General features: G+C 43.1%; 2 protein-coding genes across 14 annotated transcripts in view; one reads left to right on the top strand and one right to left on the bottom strand.

The window, feature by feature from the left end:
• SPA17 (sperm autoantigenic protein 17) overlaps positions 1-850 on the bottom strand; it is a 12163-nt gene extending 11313 nt beyond the window's left edge. Inside the window, exon 1 of one of the 3 annotated variants that reach the window (XM_077305114.1) lies at positions 712-850. The gene's annotated coding sequence lies outside the window, so the exon portion shown is untranslated. Of the gene's footprint in view, positions 1-438; positions 597-711 lie in introns of those variants that run through there. The other 2 variants (XM_077305112.1, XM_077305115.1) reach the window with 2 other exon arrangements.
• Positions 718-17683, top strand: SIAE (sialic acid acetylesterase). 11 transcript variants are annotated; one of them, XM_077305103.1, is made up of 11 exons: positions 718-851; positions 2429-2473; positions 5465-5626; positions 7354-7526; positions 7879-8017; positions 9057-9240; positions 10928-11037; positions 11122-11255; positions 11570-11724; positions 12349-12544; positions 13441-14209. In XM_077305103.1, the coding sequence occupies exons 2-11, from the start codon at positions 2431-2433 to the stop codon at positions 13675-13677; spliced, it is 1533 nt and encodes a 510-aa protein (XP_077161218.1). In that variant the 5' UTR covers positions 718-851; positions 2429-2430; the 3' UTR covers positions 13678-14209. The 11 variants fall into 11 exon arrangements, with proteins under 11 accessions (XP_077161218.1, XP_077161219.1, XP_077161215.1 ...); XM_077305104.1 differs by having other exon boundaries at positions 718-863; XM_077305100.1 differs by having other exon boundaries at positions 719-851; positions 2295-2473.

Raw genomic sequence — 17683 nt, 5'->3', positions numbered from 1 at the left:
GAATTAGAATTGGTTTTTATAACCCACTCTTCTCAAAGGAGCCTGAAAGCAGCTTACAAACACCTTTCCCTCCAACAGACACCTTGTGTGGTAGGCGGGGCTGAGAAAGCTCTAACAGAACTCTGACAGGACCGTGAGTAGCCCAAGGTCACGGCTGCATGTGGAGGAGCGGGGAATCAAACCCGGCTCTCCAGATTAGAAGCCGCTGCTCTTCACCGCTACACCACAGCTGGGCTTCAGAGGGAAACCGGGGCCGCCTTTGAGCTTCTCAGCGCCACGAAGCCCCGCCCCTCCCTCCAGAGGCTCCTCCCCCTCCCGGGGGCACTCTGCCCACGCTCAACGGCACTCCGGCTTGAGCACCCTTCCCCAGACCCCCGGAGGCGAAAGCAGCCCCGGGGCTTCGGGGGCCGACGAGGCGCTCCGTCGCGGTCCGCTCACCGCGTTTTCCTGAACTCCCCGATTCTTTGGCTGGGAGGATGCGGGAGAGATCAAAAAGCCCGACCTGTCCACAGCGAGAGCGCCACAATTACCCGTTGCCTCGGCAACCCGACCGCGACGGCAAGCGGGAAGGGCCAGAGGCAGCGCCTGACGGAAAGTCGCCTCGGGATTCTGCCGGCCAGTCAAAGGCCCGCCCACCGTCCCCTGTTAACCCCTCTCTATTGGCTGAAGGTCCCGCCCCTCCAAGAGCCCCGTCGCCTCAGTCTAAATTACCTCAGTCTCGCCCGGTTATTTTCGGTTTGAGGCGGCCAAGCTGAGCCCGTGGATTCGAGCCGGGGAGCTTTGACATGGCTCGCTAGGGCCAGTGCGCTGCATCCTCTGAAGGACGGTGCTGGAGAACACGCCGGTTCTAGGCAGGCTGCACGGTGACGTCACGGACTAGGCCTCAGGCCCAGATCCCAGCCTGGAATAGGGACAGTTGTATGTAGGAATTTAAGGCAATGTATAGATCATTCTCAGAGGAGAAGGACAAGTATCTGGGAGACCCAGATTCAGATTCTCCCTGCTGGGCCAGCTGCATGCGTGGCCTACTTCATAAGGTTGTTGTGAAGTTAAAATGGAGGAGAGGAAAGCGATATAAGCTGCTTTGGGTCCCTGTTGGGAAGACAGGTGAAATATGAGTTGTGTGAGCCAACCTACCCCTCCCCACCCTTAGTGAAGGCTCCCTCGGGGCTGTTTGGAATTGGGATGGGGAGTTGACATCCAGAAGCATTTATTTATTTTGATATATATTTGTATCCCAGTTTTCCCTCCCATGGAGAGTTAAGGTTTTGTGCATCAGTCTCTCATTAGTTTTATCTTTGCAACAACTACAGTGTCGGGTGGGTTGGTCCATGAGAGAATGACTAGATGTGAGCTTCCATGGCAGAGAGGGACATTGAGAGGATCTTCTGGATTCGAGTCTGACACTAACTTGGGCGCAGGGGTTAGGAGCGGCAGCTTCTAATCTAGCAACTCAGGTTTGATTCCCCACTCCTCCATGTGCAGCCAGCTGGGTGACCTTGGATTCATCTCAGAACTGAGAGCTGTTCTGACCAAGCAGTAATATCTGGGCTCTCTAAGCCTCACCTACCTCACTTGGTGTATATTGTGGGGAGAGGAAGGGAAGGTGATTGTAAGCAGCTTTGAGACTCCTGGTAGAGAAAAGCAGCATATAAGCAACTCTTCTAACATTTCATATCAACAGTTCAAAATATATCATAGTAGTTGCTGTGTGTCCAAGAGCAGGCAATGATTGGACTGATGTATTTGTATTCACATCTATGTATTTACATGGGTATGCCCTAGAGATGAGATACGTTTGTACAAGTTGTAAGGATTCAGATCCTAAAGACTGAGGGAGCTGAAACCCAGTTTACTCTCCATTGATCACTCATTTGCTTAGATCCTTTAAAATATCTCCTGTTCTGACATAAGCTCTCCCTTTCATATTAGCAACTTTGTGTGTACTTTGTACTTTGTACAAAGTGAGCACTGACTGGAATAAATATCGCTCTTGTTAAAGGAGCCACTGGACTTTCGTTTATTTTACCAATTTACAATGTCATCCTATGCATGTTTATTTAGAAGTAAGTTTCACAATTAAGTATAACAAGTCTAATAAATCAGTGATAAAAAATTAGCAAAGCATATTCCAAAGACCCAAAATGTCACAGTGCTTTTATAGAGACAATCCCTTAGGAAATAATTTGTGTCACAAGTTGTACAACAACAAAACCCCTTAGAAGTTGAGGGCATTCCTTTAAAATACAGTTGAAATATATGAGAAGCCTTTAAAAACTGTACCTTTCTTCCAGGCTTGGACCAGCCTCATACGAGGTCATAAAGAAGTTTGTCTCTTTAAGATACTGAATGGCATCTTAAAGAGACAATGTTCCAACACCCATTTTATTTTACTTCCTGTCTTTGGATCTTCGTGTTCTCATAGAAGGGATGGCAGCTTGTCTGTTTATGCTCACGTGGGCATTGGTGGCAGGTGAGTGGAGGATACAATTGCACAGGTTATTTGCTGAGGTACATACGTTTAGAGGAAGAGTTACCTGGAATTCTAGAGCAGCTTATGTCCGTAATGCTTAGCAACCTGCAGTTCATGTTTACTTGCCTGTACGTACTACTTGAACCTCCCTGATGGGAAGGTGCTTCTTATATGTGTGTCTGGGAGGGGGGGGGGGCGCTACAAGAAATAGAACTTGATATGGGGAGCATTTTCTGTCTGTAAATAGAAGGTTTTCATTGATCTTTGAGAGCTGTAATCTTGTAACTTCAGTAATTAGTACAAGATTTAGTGTTAATCCATTTCTCTCTGTCTCCTGAGAGTCTTGCTTCCTCTTTTCTTTTGTTCAGCTTTCTGACTTGTTTTGCAGCAGGTGGTTCCCTCTTCCCCACCCTATTTTGTAAATGGATTTTTCTTCCCTCTTTTCCTTCTGTCTCTTTCTCCCCCTCTTGTTTACTTTTTATATTTCTCATGTAAGTTTAGTTGTTCAGCTGACTGGAAATATTATAGGGTCAAGCTTTTAAACTGGAGGGAGAGACAGTAATTAATGTTAAAATAACTGCTGCCATTAGTGGAGATACTTGTCCATTCTGTTTGGATTTTTTTTAAACACCCTGAAATGTATTGTTTCTTTCATTTTTGTGTGTACTTGTGGGTTCTTATGTCAGTCTGTATTGACACTGCAGATGTCAGAAATAACTCATTGCTGTTATTTTATATGAGGAAATAATCAGGGTCTTGGACATAATAGAGGCTTTCTTTCCCTTTCAAAACAGTTTCGGACAGTTTACGGGCCAAATGAATTAATAATCACAGTGAAATACTGTTAAGGAGGTTAGCGGGTTTTTAAAAAACTGCAGCTTAATATTTGTGGTGCAATATTTATTCTGAAGTTAAATCTATTCACATGTGTGGGTCTTTTCCAAATAAATATATACAAAATAGTCATGGGAGAGAACATGCTGCTTGGAATTGCCCTTTTAGAATTTGTACCTGAGTGGAGTAAATTCTGAGGAAAATATTTAACCTTCCTTAGCTTTATCTAGCTGTGATTCAGATGGGTAGCCATGCTGGTCAGTATTAGGGTGATTTGCAGAGCATGAGGCCAGGTTCCATAAAACAATGGCAACCCCATTTTAATAAATTTCAGGGTTATTCTAGGGAACATTTTAATATATTTTCATTGCTCTTAAAGGTAAAGGTAAAGGTATCCCCTGTGCAAGCACCAAGTCATGTCTGACCCTTGGGGTGATGCCCTCTAGCGTTTTCATGGCAGACTCAATACGGGGTGGTTTGCCAGTGCCTTCCCCAGTCATTACCATTTACCCCCCAGCAAGCTGGGTACTCATTTTACCGACCTCGGAAGGATGGAAGGCTGAGTCAACCTTAAGCCGGCTGCTGGGATTGAACTCCCAGCCTCATGGGCAAAGCTTTCAGACGGCTGCCTTACCACTCTGCACCACAAGAGGCTCATATCATTGCTCTTAGGTTGACATAATAAAGAATGTTTCCCTTTAGCATTGTGGTGTTTTTTTTAAGAATAATGCATCTGTATACTACTTTGTTAGCATGCCTTGATTGTTCATGCAGTCTCTTTTGTTAATTCATTATTTTATTCCCTTAGGCAATTGGGGTGGTGGGGGAATCAATGCTCTGCCATGTATTAAATCACCAGTTTATGAAAAAAAAGGTTACAAGTTTTACAAGTTTTAGCTTATTTGAATGAATGCCTGCTTAGTTTCAACATTTAACTTTATTATGCTAAATGTATCTCCTTGGAGTATAAACCTTTGCAGATTTTGTTGCAGGTAGTTTATATTCTCGGGATTTTTGTAGGTACTTAGTTTAAAAAGTATGCCAGTGACTCTTCCATATGCCAAAAATAACTTTAATTAATTTAATTAAATAAATATCTTAATTGGTAAAATACAAAACTGGCTGTGAATGTATGGATTGGTATCCAGTCTTCATGCCCAATAGGAATTTTCAAACGTATCCCTTTCTTCCTCTGATCTTCCTCTGACCTCCATGCAGAATTGCTAACTCCCCTTAGTTTCAAAAGTGGCTTGGTTTGGGCTGCTATTCAAGAAATAGATGTCAATATCCCCCATTGAGTGCAAATGACCCATTGTGTGGTCTGTAGGACTATAGATGGAATTTCCAATATTTTTACATCCATATCTAACAAATACCAGCAGCCAGTCCTTAGCTGAGTCTCTTTCCATTTCTTCCATGCTTCTGATTTCTGCCCCTTCCATACCTGTCTTGTTCCTTGAGCTCTAGGGTTGTCACCTTCTTCAAGCTCTGCTGGATCTTTGAACGAGAAAGACAACAGGATTTCAAACTAATATAGCTCACACTGAGAAAACATCTGCTGATCATTCTGGAATATCACCCTAACAAAGGAATGTTCAGCCAGCAATATGTTTTTAGAATGTGATGAATTGCTAATTACATATGAATTTGACAATCTTGGATCACTTTCTGCAGATTTCTGAAATCCCAGAGACAGACTGATGATTGCTGACACTCACCTAAACTGAATTATAAATATCACTTGGGGTTTGTCAACAAATGAGGGAAAGAAATATTTTAAATATATTTGTCAAATATTCACGAGGCAAATGTCAACATTCACATTTTAGGCATTCACCATAGAATATAGCATCTTTCTGTGTCAGATCATAATTGTTTAGTTAGCTGTGTGTGTGTGTGTGTGTGTACTCTTGTTTTCCCTGCAGTGAAAGCTGTTATGTGGTCTGGTTTTCTTTAAAAAAAAATGTAAGCAAGAGCCAAGCTGAAGTTTCCCAGTGTGTGTTCCTCTATTTAGTAACCTCTTATAAACTGGTATATATTTATGCAGTGAGAAAGGTCTAATGCTGGGGCGGCTTCACCACAGGCAGTATGCTGTAGGAGCAGTCATATGAGGCCACAGACTCCCTCAGAAATGTTATGAACTTTTGTGTGTTCCAGGTGCTGAACTTCGCTTTGCCTCCTATTATGCTGACCACATGGTATTGCAGAAGGGTCCAGCTGGTGCAGTGTTATGGGGCTATGGAGAACCTGGTGCCAATGTAACGGCGATGATTTACAAGTGGGACAATGTTGTTATGAAAAAAATGGTACAGGGTGAAGGTAATAAATTAATAAATGACATGAATGTGTCCTCCACCCAACACTTGCCTCCAGAAAGACATGGATCATTTGTGGTTCCTCTGTCTTAGCTGTATATATCTGAGTGTTGATGTGTTTCATCATCGTCAGTACTCAATACTGTTTTCTGCTCAAAAGATGTGACAACAGTTTTTTTATTGTCTGTTATGCTATGATAAATTTTGAGCAAAGGCATAATGTTGTCTTTGGGAAAGGTATTATAGTCCTTGCTTAGCAGTTCCAGGCCTGTGGTTGGGGCCAAAGCGCTTGAAAGACAGCCTGCTGCCCTCCTGTCCAACATACCATTTGAAATTCTATGAAGCCCTGTTCTCTTGTCCCGTCCCCCCCACCCAGCCACAGTGGTTTGGCAGGTAGCAGTCAGTGGCAGCACCTCACCTGTTTAATACCTGCCCCCTTGGGGCTTGCGTGATGCCTGCCCTCTTTTTTTATGCCCTGGGCCAAGACATTCCATTTTTACTCTGGCTTTTAATTAAAGGGATTGATCTTTTACAATGGTTTGTATTCTGCTTCTAGCTGGAGGGTTTGTTTAACAAGGATTATTTTAGGATGCTAAATATTTTAATGCTTTTTTAGTGCCCCAGGTGGGTTTTTTAAAAGCTTGTTAATTATGTTTGTGCTGTTTTATTAGCTATCTGGTGCAATTCTCTAGAGAAGCAGCATGTGAATTTTCCTGTGTGTGTGTGTATTCATGATTTTCAGGAGGGGAAAGCAAAACTTCCTAGCTTGGCTTTCTTTTTTTTCAGATTCAGAAGACATTTCTGGTATACAAAAAAGAAAACAGAAAAATGCACCATAAATCATTGATTGTTTTACAATTAGATTTGATTGCTCTTCTTTTATTCTAGAGGTGCTGGGGATCAGACTTGGAGCTTTCATCTGTCAGTGAACAGTAGTTGCTGGAGGTTTTTTTCCAGAGAAAGGGAAGCTGTTTGAAAGAGGGATTTTAGCATGTAGTGTGTATTCTGATACACTGTAATTTCCTATAGGTCGTCTATGCTTATGAATTGTTTCTAAAACCTGCTTGACTAGAGGTGACAGTGTGGAAAAGGAAGGAGGTATATGTATGTAGCAAGGGACCTGTTGGTTTTGCCATCCCTGTCTTTATCTAAAACCTTGGCTGGGGACTCTCCACTATCTTCATTCATTTAAATGACTTTCAGGCAAAGCAGGTAGTTTAGTGCAGGGGTAGTCAACCTGTGGTCCTCCAGATATTCATGGACTACAATTCCCATGAGCCCCTGCCAGCAAACACTGGCAGAGGTTCATGGGAATTGTAGTCCATGGACATCTGGAGGGCCACAAGTTGACTACCCCTGGTTTAGTGGATTTGTGGGGTTCGTAAAAGGAGAAAAAGATGCATCTGGAAATGAATATTATTTGAGTAGATGTCTCAACTGAACAGTGGTCAACAATGGTGGGAGGGAGGAAACTGAAAATAGAATAAGTTAGGGACTAATAAGCAAACACATTATTGGATGTGAAAATCTGACACCGTCTTTCCAAAGAAAGACTCATGTAAGGTTGAATCTCTGTTGATGGAGACTCTTCTGAAAGTACAGGGGGAGCAAATGGCCAGTGGAGAAAACATTGCAGTTTCTTCATTTCTGTCTTGCTACTGAAATCACCTATGAATTGTTTCAGACTGATAAAGAAGCCTGAAGTTTTGTTTACAAACCATTTTTCTCAAGTCTCTAGGATCTGGAAGGTAGTTCTGAGCGCCATGCCCCAGGGTGGTCCTTATTCCATAGTGGTTCGTCAGGTCTACAAAGATGACGTGTCCAACATCACCCTGCGAGACGTCTACTTTGGAGATGTCTGGCTTTGCAGTGGGCAAAGTAACATGCAGATGACAGTTTCTCAGGTGAGCTGCACTTCCTTAGAGCGCAGTGGAGGCAATGGGTAATTTTTTAAACAGTGGAATACTTGTTTCTGTATGTTTGCTTTGTATGTTATTGAAGTACCACTGCAACTGGTGCCTGAGATAATTTTTGCACTTAAAAACTCAGAATCCCTTGCAACAAAAAGTAAAAGGGGCTTTATGTCATCTTTAATGATTAATAAGTTTTTATCCCAGCATTAATTTTTTTGTTGGTTGGAGCCCACTTTATCAGCTGTTAGTTTCTCCATTGTTCAAGACTTAACACCCAAGAAGAAAATTCATTTGTTTGCAACTTTTCAACAATGGCTTCACTGGAATTTGCCTCCTTTCCTAGATATTCAACGCCAGCAAGGAGCTCGCACAGGCTTCGAACTTCCCGTATGTGCGTGTGTTTGCAGCTTCTCTTGCTCTGTCAGAAGAGGAACTGCTGGATCTTCCCGATATTGATTTGCAGTGGTCCGTGCCGACAGCCGGTAAGAGTCTGCAGAAGGCCTTTTGGTGAACGTGGCAATGTGTTTACAACTCCTGTAGATTTTGTGGTTTAGCTGGAGGCTGATTGATGAAGGTGCTTGCACTCAAAAGCTCACACCTTGAATAAATCTTTGTTGGTCTTAAAGGTGCTACTGGACTCTGATTTTATTGTGCCATTATAAAAGCATGTGCAGTTTATCTGATGTTCTTTTTCGTGTTTTGCTTGTGAGTTTTAGTTAACCTCACCTCTGGTTTGTTTGTGCAAAGCAGAAATTAGTTTCTGCATTGGCAGGATGGGTTGTTAAGACAGGAGACACTATGTGCATTTTTTCCTGTAGCTGAAAGGCACTATCAATGCCAGCCTAAGCTGAGTTGTACCCTTCTAAAATTATAGCCTTCAAAGAACTTAGAAGAGTTTCACTTTACGTTTTAGGGCCCAGGTAAGCCCTATCTCGTCAGATCTTAGATGCTAAGCAGGGGTTACCCTGGTTAGTACTTGGAAGAATGGCTGTAGGTTACTGATGATGTTAGATTGGTTTGAACTACAATCTGTGACCACCAACTGCCCAATAAATGCATATTTCATTCATCTACAGGGGTCAGTTCTGTTTTATGAAACCTGGTATTGGAATACATTTGCTTTGGTCATTGAAGAACCACTGGATTTGTGGTTTATTTTCCTGGAAAGAGATGCCGCTGTTTCACAGTATTTCATAGTGAGAAACCTCAAATATCAGATTTATAGACTAGACAATATAGATCCTCCCCCAACCCTGTTTTTTGAAACCCTTCTCTGTAACTCGAGACATGCAGGTTCAGCTTTCACAAGGGCCAAGTGAAAACAAAATGGTTTTTGCAGTAGTAGCAGTGAGTCTAGCCAAGCATCCCTCATCAGGATGAGCAAGATTGTGGACCAGTTGTACTGTGGCTCCTAGCTGTGAAAGTGTGGCAGAAGAAGCCAGTTGTGTAAACAAAACACAGCCATATTACTTTCCAAACTTTTAAATATTCTTATTGCCTTTTAAACATTTATCCGAAAAGAAAACTTGGGCCATGGAGACTTCAGCTACTTCTCTGCTGTGTGCTGGCTGTTTGGACGCTATCTGTATGAGACGCTCCAATACCCTATAGGACTGGTAGCGGCCTCCTGGGGAGGGACACCAGTTGAAGCTTGGTCCTCCCAGAGGGCACTGCGTAAATGTGGACTCTCAGAGGACAATAAAAGGTAAGAAGAACTGATGACAACAGTTCCCGCTCTTTTCTTATAGATACTTGATAACCTTTTCATTCTCAGTCTGTGCAGTCTGTTCTCTCCCTCCCTGTGGCTGCCACACTGTTTTCTGTAGCAGGAAATATAAGCACATGCCTGCATTTAGAACCGGGATGACAACTTCCCTGAGTTGCATCTAGTTTAAAATTCTGTACAAATCTGGTGCAGGAGAAACAAAAACGAGTTTTAAGACTTAAGAGATTGGTAGTGGCAGAAGCTTTTGTGAGCTAGAGTTTCATCTGATGCATAAAGTGTCTCCTCAGCAACAAACATATATAGATGTAATATAATGCTGTATTCTGCTCCTCAGTGTAATTCTTAGTGCCCCGGGTTCTTTTTGAGATTCCAGTGGATTCAAGATACACAGCATGCATTACTGGTTGTATTTACAAATCAAACCGGTTCATTAAGCACAATAGTATGTTCTTCTGTAATAGTAAAAACAATCAAGCAAATAAGTACAAGCATCTGCTAAATGTTCTGGCTGATTATTGACTTAACATATAGCTGACATAATGGTCTATGCTGAAAACATTTGGGAATCAGTGTAGATGCAGTACAAAACCTGTATTGGTGAGGTTCACACTGTACTATTTTGAAGAAGGGTAGACTTCCCTACTTTACCTTAGAGCAGTGCAGGAAGGAGAGTGGACTGAAACCTCTTGTCATCTCTCAACCTGTATTTCATCCCTTTCCCCATGGCCTCTTAGTATGATGGAGTTGTACAGAGCTGCACATTTTCCAGGTTATTTTCAAAAGTAGTTATTAGAAGTAAGTAAACAACTGTGGCTATTAAATTATGTGCCCATTCTGTTCAGTTTTTAAGAGCACAGTAGGCTTTTCACAAGGTTCATGAACATGGGATACATGTTCTCCAGTGTTTTTTCCATTAGGCGCACTGTGCCCCCACATAACCTGGAGGAGGGAGAGGATTGCAACACTTCTTATAAGTTCCATTTGTGCAGTGCTGCCATGGCTTATGTGTCCCAAAGAGTTGTGCCCTGCACTGTCTGGACTCTGAACATGGATTGGGAGATTGCTCTGGATGTCACAAGAGCAATCTTCCATTCTTAATAGAAGTAGATGAATCAAGTGTTTCTGGTAAGCCTCCTTCTGATAGAGAAAAGTGGCACATAAGAACCAACTCTTCTCTTTGCTAACTGATGGCCTCCACAACCAATTTTTGTTAAACGATGGTGTAGACTTATAGAACTAGCTTTTCAGAGCTTGTCCCTGGAAGATTTATTTTTATTAAATGTGTTGAGGCTGGTTTCATATCACTGCTCTATAAATATTACGATCTGTCTTCACTCTTAGTAAAGCATATCACAGAGGTGTTAGAGAAAAAATGCCGTTCAGGTTCAGGCATATCTGCCAAGTCTTAGATAACAGCAAAGAAATGCTTGGCCAGCTGGGAGAACCAGAATGGCATCAGAAGGCAGTAACGTAGCTAATGGTGAGCAAGCTTGCCCTTTGCACTTGGTGGCCCAAGGCGGATCCCCTCTTCTGTACAACAAACTTTCATACAGTGTTTAGTGATTTCTGAGCTCTGTTTTTAGAGAGGACCCAGCCATCAATGATCAAGCCATATCTGGGGCAGTCCAATAAGACCCTTACCTAATGGATTTGTCTCATGTTGTAGCTTCCCTGCCTCCTATCTGGATTCTGGCCCTGTAAAGTATTCTGTGCTCTGGAATGCAATGATCCACCCTCTTCTCAACATGACCCTCCGAGGCGTTGTTTGGTATCAAGGTACGCAAAGCTGGGATTGAACGGGGAAGGCAGTGCCATCATTCCTGCAGCTGGCCTGCCTCATCCTCTGTGTGCTTCTCCCAGGTGAAAAAAACACTTTAATGAACACTGATCTGTACAACTGCACGTTCCCAGCACTCATTGCAGACTGGCGAGAATCTTTCCATGAAGGGTCAGTTGGGCAAACGGAGCAGAACTTCCCCTTTGGCTTCGTTCAGGTAATAGGCAAGGGTGTGAAGGTGTAAACACTGGGAGGGCTATTGGGAGCTGGCTGATCTGAAGGAATGCAAGAATACAGTGTTTTAAAAAAACAAAGCCAAGGGGTTCCAGCCTATTTCTGTATTCATATTCATATTCTATATTCAGCTGCAACCCCAGATGAATGTGTGGCAAGTGTTCCATGACACTCAGTGAGTCATCCCATCATGGCAGCAGAAAGCACAAGGATTAATAATGGAATTATAGCCTAGAAGGGGTTAAGGGTTATGTGATCGACAACTTCATTTAGATTTCCGCTGTCTCTGTGTTACAGTTATCTACATATCTTCGAGTAGGGGTTGACGACAGCTTTCCGCGTATCCGATGGCATCAAACAGCAGACTATGGTTATGTTCCTAATAAGAAAATGCCCAATACTTTTATGGCTGTTGCCTTAGACCTCTGTGATGCGTCGTCTCCCTATGGCAGGTAAGGAAGCCCCCCTTGTTTTAGGTTGTCCAGGCCCTCCCAAGCAGCTGTAACAATTCTATATTTGCCCCCATTCCCCCCGGGCCTCAGTAAAATTGTCCAGCATTGACCGGTCCCCAGGGATAAAAAGGTTAGGGACCACTGGTCTATTCCATTAAGAACTACTGCAAGAGGGAGGCGGACTAATAGCTCATGTATAGAAAAATGGAGAGCCATCAGGGGGCAAAAACCCACCCTTCTAAATGTAAGAGCCTAACCCAAAGGCACTTTCCTGCTACATTCCTGTCCATTGGCCACCTTCTTAGGCAATAATGGATTGGCATAGGGAGGAGTAGACAGACATGATACAAGCCTGAAGTACTTCATGATGACTGCTAGTAGAAAGAAGCATGGTACCTCAAGGAGTAAGTACTGGTAGGTTCCAAGCTTCCTTGGGAGACATTACGAGAGTAACATACACACTGTCTGTCTCTGTGCATGTATGCATACGCATGCGTGCACACAGATTCAGATACCTTTATTGACAGATAGACTGTAACTGAGGACTGGAAATGGGATGTTTCAATTGAGAACCAAAATATGTGTTGTTGTTTTTTTGGTGTTTGTTTGTTTCTTGCTTTAAAGTATCCACCCCCGTGATAAACAGAGCGTGGCCTACAGACTGCACCTTGGGGCTCTGGCGGTGGCTTATGGTAAACACAACCTGACCTTCCAAGGCCCATTCCCTGAGCAAGTGCAAGTGGATGTAGCCCTTAAGGTTCTGAATGTCACCTACAGTCAAAGCATCCAGCTCCACCACATGGACAGCAAAATATTTGAGGTAAGTGTTAGCAGGGAAGTGTGGTTTATATCATGGGCATGGCATACAATCATACCTAACAGAAAAGCAGATTGTATTCAACACTCATAACCATGCTCCAGTTCCCAAGGGTCTTTGGCAGATGCACTGACTGCTATATTGGTATAAAGTTCATAGTGCTGGAAATGGAATATGTGGAGCTGAAGGACCAGGTAGAGATCCCCAGTGAGTCGCAAAGCTTTGGCCCATGGTAAACCTCACAAGGTTGCTGTGACCGCATGCTTAGTATCCATATAGGTCCAAACTACAGTCTGTGGCATCTCTAGTAAATGTTGGGGAAAGAGTTTTCCCTGCCCGAGATCCTAGAAAGCCCCGAAAATACGCATATTATGATCTTTTACATTTTTATAAAATTATTGTTATTTTATTTGTATTGCAAACTGACTTCAGGACTGCAAGGTAGAAAGGCAGTTAATGTTTTAAAGAAATAAAATAATGATCTGGACAGGTCTATAGTTGGATTCAGTATAAAGAGGGTTTATATGTCTTTAATGCACCTTTAATGCACATAATGTCCTCTTCCTGGCATCATTGTCCTACTCTAACTCTCCTCCCCAGCTTCCGTTAGCCCTGCTGGTGAAAAATTTAGGTCTGAGAGCAGATTACGGAGGGGAGAGGTGTTGGACTATGAAAAGGTTTAAGCACCCTTCCCATTGCAGTTGTTCAACTCAACGGAACATCCTACATCACTTTGCAATAAAAACAGAAACATCTAGAGATTCAGGCGTAGGCTTGGCACCTGCCAGACACTGAAGTTTGCCCCACTAGTGGGGTGATTCGGCTGTTCCATGGCATTCATGTCCGTGCTCCAGACGCCAAGCAGGTTTGAATGTATGTTCTGTCCCTCTCTATGGCAGGTCTGCTGCTCTGACCCAGCTCTGTGCAAGTGGAACGCAATACCTATCAGAACTGCCTCCCTCCACACAGTGACTCTACACAACCTAGCTTGCCCTGACACAGTGACTGGCTTGCGATATGCATGGACCGAGTGGCCTTGCGAGTACAAACAGTGTCCCCTTTACAACATGCAGTCATTGCCTGCCCCTCCATTCATTTCATTTTCTCACAATAATCCTGGTTGGGTTGTGTCATGAATGGGTGGTGACAGGCTGGGGAGGTCTTGTTTTGTTCCCATTAGCCACTATAACAAAAGGCTAATTGAACTCTTTCTCTTCAATTGTGAAAGGAGTAGACGTAATTTTAACAAGGCCTTAGCGCTAAGATCAGCTGGTAGCCGCATGGCACACTGACTGTAAGAAGAAATTATTGGTGAGTTTGTGGAGCAGAGTCCTTCCCATGATGCTTCCAGAATACGGAACTCCTGTCTCAATATGTTCACCCCTTTGCTTTGGGAGTTCTGGAATATGATTAGAGCATGTTTGATTGGGAGGGAGTTTGATTGTTTGTATCTCTTATCCCGTTTAATGCATTCTTGAGGGGTGGCTTGTACAGCCTCTGATTTGTATTGATTGATTTTTGTAAAAAAATCTTTTTTAATGATGCTTTATGAACTACTTTTATTATTATTTTTCATCGGATGGCTAAAAAAAACAATTTTATTTGCTTGTACTTCAAGCTGCTTTTTAAAATAAAGTCGAGATACATACAATATGTTCAAAAATACAACGTAATACAATTTCTTTGAGACTGTGTTTGGTCTTCAGGAGATCCTTTGTATTTTCAGTTGTAGTTTTTGGTCCATATACACGGGTAGTGAAAAGGGCTGCCGTAAATTGATCCCCCTAAAGCAAGACATGACCCTGGCTCATAGGGGTGTAGGTGGGAAACACACCTCTATTCTAGTCCTTCTACCAGGGAACTCAAGGCAAAATACATGTATTCCTGTGTTATGTCTTCAGTATAACACTGTGAAGTAACATCTTGCTGAGAAACTGATCCAGATTCTGCTAGTTATCTTCATGTCTAAACACCAAACAAATCTCACATGATACCTTTTAACCAGGCCAACCTAAATGGCCCTGAATAATTCCCCTTTCCCACTGAGGACCCCCCTCCTCCCAAGTCTCTCCAGTAGTATCATTTCATAATCAGTGGACTGGGGGGAGAGGGGAATTCTGCCCAAAACTTCTGCTGGAAAACTTTGCCCAATCCCACCCATACTGTTTTTGTGGTCATAATAAAAAGGTATTATGCACTGTTTCATTTTGGATTTTGCTTTCAATCACCACAGCTACCTGCAAACCCCTCCATGCCTGGATGAGTTAGGAGCATTAAATGGCAAGGTAAAGGTAAAGGTATCCCCTGTGCAAAGCACCGGGTCATGTCTGACCCTTGGGGTGACGCCCTCTAGTGTTTTCATGGCAGACTCAATACGGGTGGTTTGCCAGTGCCTTCCCCAGTCATTACGGTTTACCCCCCAGCAAGCTGGGTACTCATTTTACCAACCTCGGAAGGATGGAAGACTGAGTCAACCTTGAGCCGGCTGCTGGGATTGAACTCCCAGCCTCATGGGCAGAGCTTTCAGACTGCATTTCTGCTGCCTTACCACTCTGTGCCACAAGAGGCTCATATTAAATGCCAAGAGCTTGGACTAAGTACTATTTTAAAAGCCCAGTTTGTGTCACTGTGTTCTCTGCTCTATGTAGACAAGTACTTTGCTTTGTAGCTGTCACCAACAAAATCGCGTCTTGGAGCTGAAACAGTTTCGTTGGCGGTGGACCTTGGTTGCCCTGTCTCCACCACCCAAGTGGAAATGATTGCTCGTCCGTTTGAGAGGAGCCACAAGCCAGCCTTTTGCACTCAGTTGTGATTGTTCCTGTCATGCTAACCAGAGCAGAAAGGGGGAACAGCCTGCTCCTGTTGCTGAGTTCACTGGATCTTAGTGAGTGCACAGGAGGGAAGATGAGAAAGGTGTTAAGTGGCTTTTCAGGAGCAGAGCTACAGTTTAGAGATGATGTGATTTCCCTTCTGCAGTTGGCTCCTGAAGTCATATTTAGCTCTTAAAAAACAAAACCCCTTTCTACAGCGGCTGTAAAGCTGCTATTAAGTGAGGGAACTCTGATATTTGGTTATCGTAGCCTTCAGTGGATCATGAAACCACTCATGAATAGCTTCAGAAAACATGTGAACACCCAAGGAGGTTATTTTTTTCCCCTATCGAAAAACTGAAATTTGGGTTGGGGGGAAAATTACTAGACAGCATTTCATTCATTCCAGATGTACTTACTGAAATACTTTCTGAGAACATTACAATATGTCATGTAAATGTTCAGTCAGCAGCATTAAATAATTCCTCTAGACTATGGGCCGATAACCTATCTTTGAATATATGCTTCTTGTTTTAAATATGACTAATTTTGTCCATAATAACATTGCATGGGTGTAATCATGCACCGCTGAAGAAGTTGGTAGGTTTAGTAATCTAAGACAATATCCAAACTTGCTTATCGTACGAAGACTGTCTCTAAAGCCTAATAAAAGGACAAAGTTCATCCAGTGGCACCTTGGAGCAGTGGTCCCCAACCTTTTTATCACTGGGGACCGGTCAATGCTTGACAATTTTACTGAGGCCCGGGGGGGGGGGGTAGTCTTTTGCTGAGGGATGTCGCCGCTGTCTGAGCCCCTGATCCACTTTCTTTCCCGCCTGTGTCCCTGACTTCCTGCCACCCACTGGGGGGTGCTGCCAGCAGCAGCTGCGCAATGCCATACCGAGAGGGAACCTAGCCATGGCAGCCACCGGAGAATACCAAAGGTGAGCCAGCAGCAAATTGGCAGGACAGCCCCCGAGGCAGCAGCTGGGGAGGAGGATGAGGAGGAGCCGCGGCCCGGTACTGACTGATCCACGGACCGGTCCCGTTCCCCGGACTGGGGGTTGGGGACCACTGCCTTGGAGGACCAACAAAGTCATGAAAGCTTATATCCAACGTTAAACTTTGTGGCTCTTAAAGGTGCCACTGGACTCAAACTTTGTTCTGTGGCCTCAGTCCAACACAGCTAGCCACCTGAATCTAAAACCTATTAAATAAAGCCATGTTTTGTTTTCTAAAATGCTTCATGGTTTCTCTATTTTCCTTGCTTTTCAGATATCAGAAACAAATACAGGTAGCACAGGGTGCAAGGTAACAGTTATTTCAGGCTTCCGTAATGGACGTCTGTGAAATGGCCTTTGAGGGCATTTTTACTTCTTCAATTCAGAATGTGCCAAATAGTGACTCACAGCCCAAAACTGGTTAAAGGGAGAGTGAAAAGTCAAAGGTACTGTCAGAAGGTAGGTTTCAGGGAAAAAATGAATCTGTTTGATCTGCTTTGTCACTTAAATTGGATTTCAACTTTTAATAAACTTGTTGGTTTCACTGAATGTCCCTTACATCTGCATTCAATGCAGATCTTATTTAAAAATAAACATGTTAATCTATAAGTTCTCTTTAAAAAAAAAAACAGCCTATGGAAAGACTATTCCACCGAACAAATACCAGCCTTGAAAAGTACAGGATACTTAGACTTTTCATGACTACTGTTGTGTCCTTAAAAGTACAGAGAGAGCATAAGGCAAAAATAATTTCCTAATCGCTCTCCCGTCTCAGTAAATATCAATTCTCTGTTGTGAAAAGGCAGCAGGCCTGTAGGTCCACGTATTTTGGAATATAAACGTTCTAATACATGTTTACATTCTTAAAGCAGCCAGTTGGTATCCAGCCTGAATTGGAAAACATTTGTACTAGAAATGTGGCTTAAGTTGTTGATTTAAATCTGATCCATCCTGCCTGAAAATCTGCACAAGTGAGAACTCACAGTGTGGATTTAGAGTTGCTTCACATGCCAAGTATGAAAAGGTCAGTACAGAAAATTCAAGTGATTGGCGTGAAGGTAGCTCAGCATTACCTACATCACCTTGTCATGCAAGCAAGGGAGTGGAGAAACAAAGCACCCTTAAAAACCACAGTAAGAGCTGCTCTGCAATTTGTGTGGGTTTGCATAATTTATTTCAGTTGTATAAGTTAAGAGTCTTTGTCTATAAATAATTTATTCAAGAATTGCCAGTTGAGAGTTTCTGGGTAGCCTAAGTTAATGAACCCCGTCTTGATATTAAAGGAATAAAATGATCTTTTGGGATGTCTTAAGCACGGCTTGCGTTTAATC

This window comes from Paroedura picta, chromosome 12, assembly GCF_049243985.1.
Source record: "Paroedura picta isolate Pp20150507F chromosome 12, Ppicta_v3.0, whole genome shotgun sequence".
NCBI lineage: Eukaryota > Metazoa > Chordata > Lepidosauria > Squamata > Gekkonidae > Paroedura > Paroedura picta.
Note: the sequence above shows the minus strand (reverse complement) of the source record. Positions and strands in the feature narration are given on the sequence as shown.

Excerpts from the sequence above, each read along its gene's own strand:
- SIAE (XM_077305103.1), top strand. The coding sequence starts at position 2,431 with ATGGCAGCTTGTCTGTTTATGCTCACGTGGGCATTGGTGGCAG. Across the intron at positions 7,527-7,878 it reads TGCAGATGACAGTTTCTCAG|ATATTCAACGCCAGCAAGGA; the intron begins GTGAGCTGCACT and ends CTCCTTTCCTAG. Across the intron at positions 8,018-9,056 it reads GTGGTCCGTGCCGACAGCCG|AAAACTTGGGCCATGGAGAC; the intron begins GTAAGAGTCTGC and ends TTATCCGAAAAG.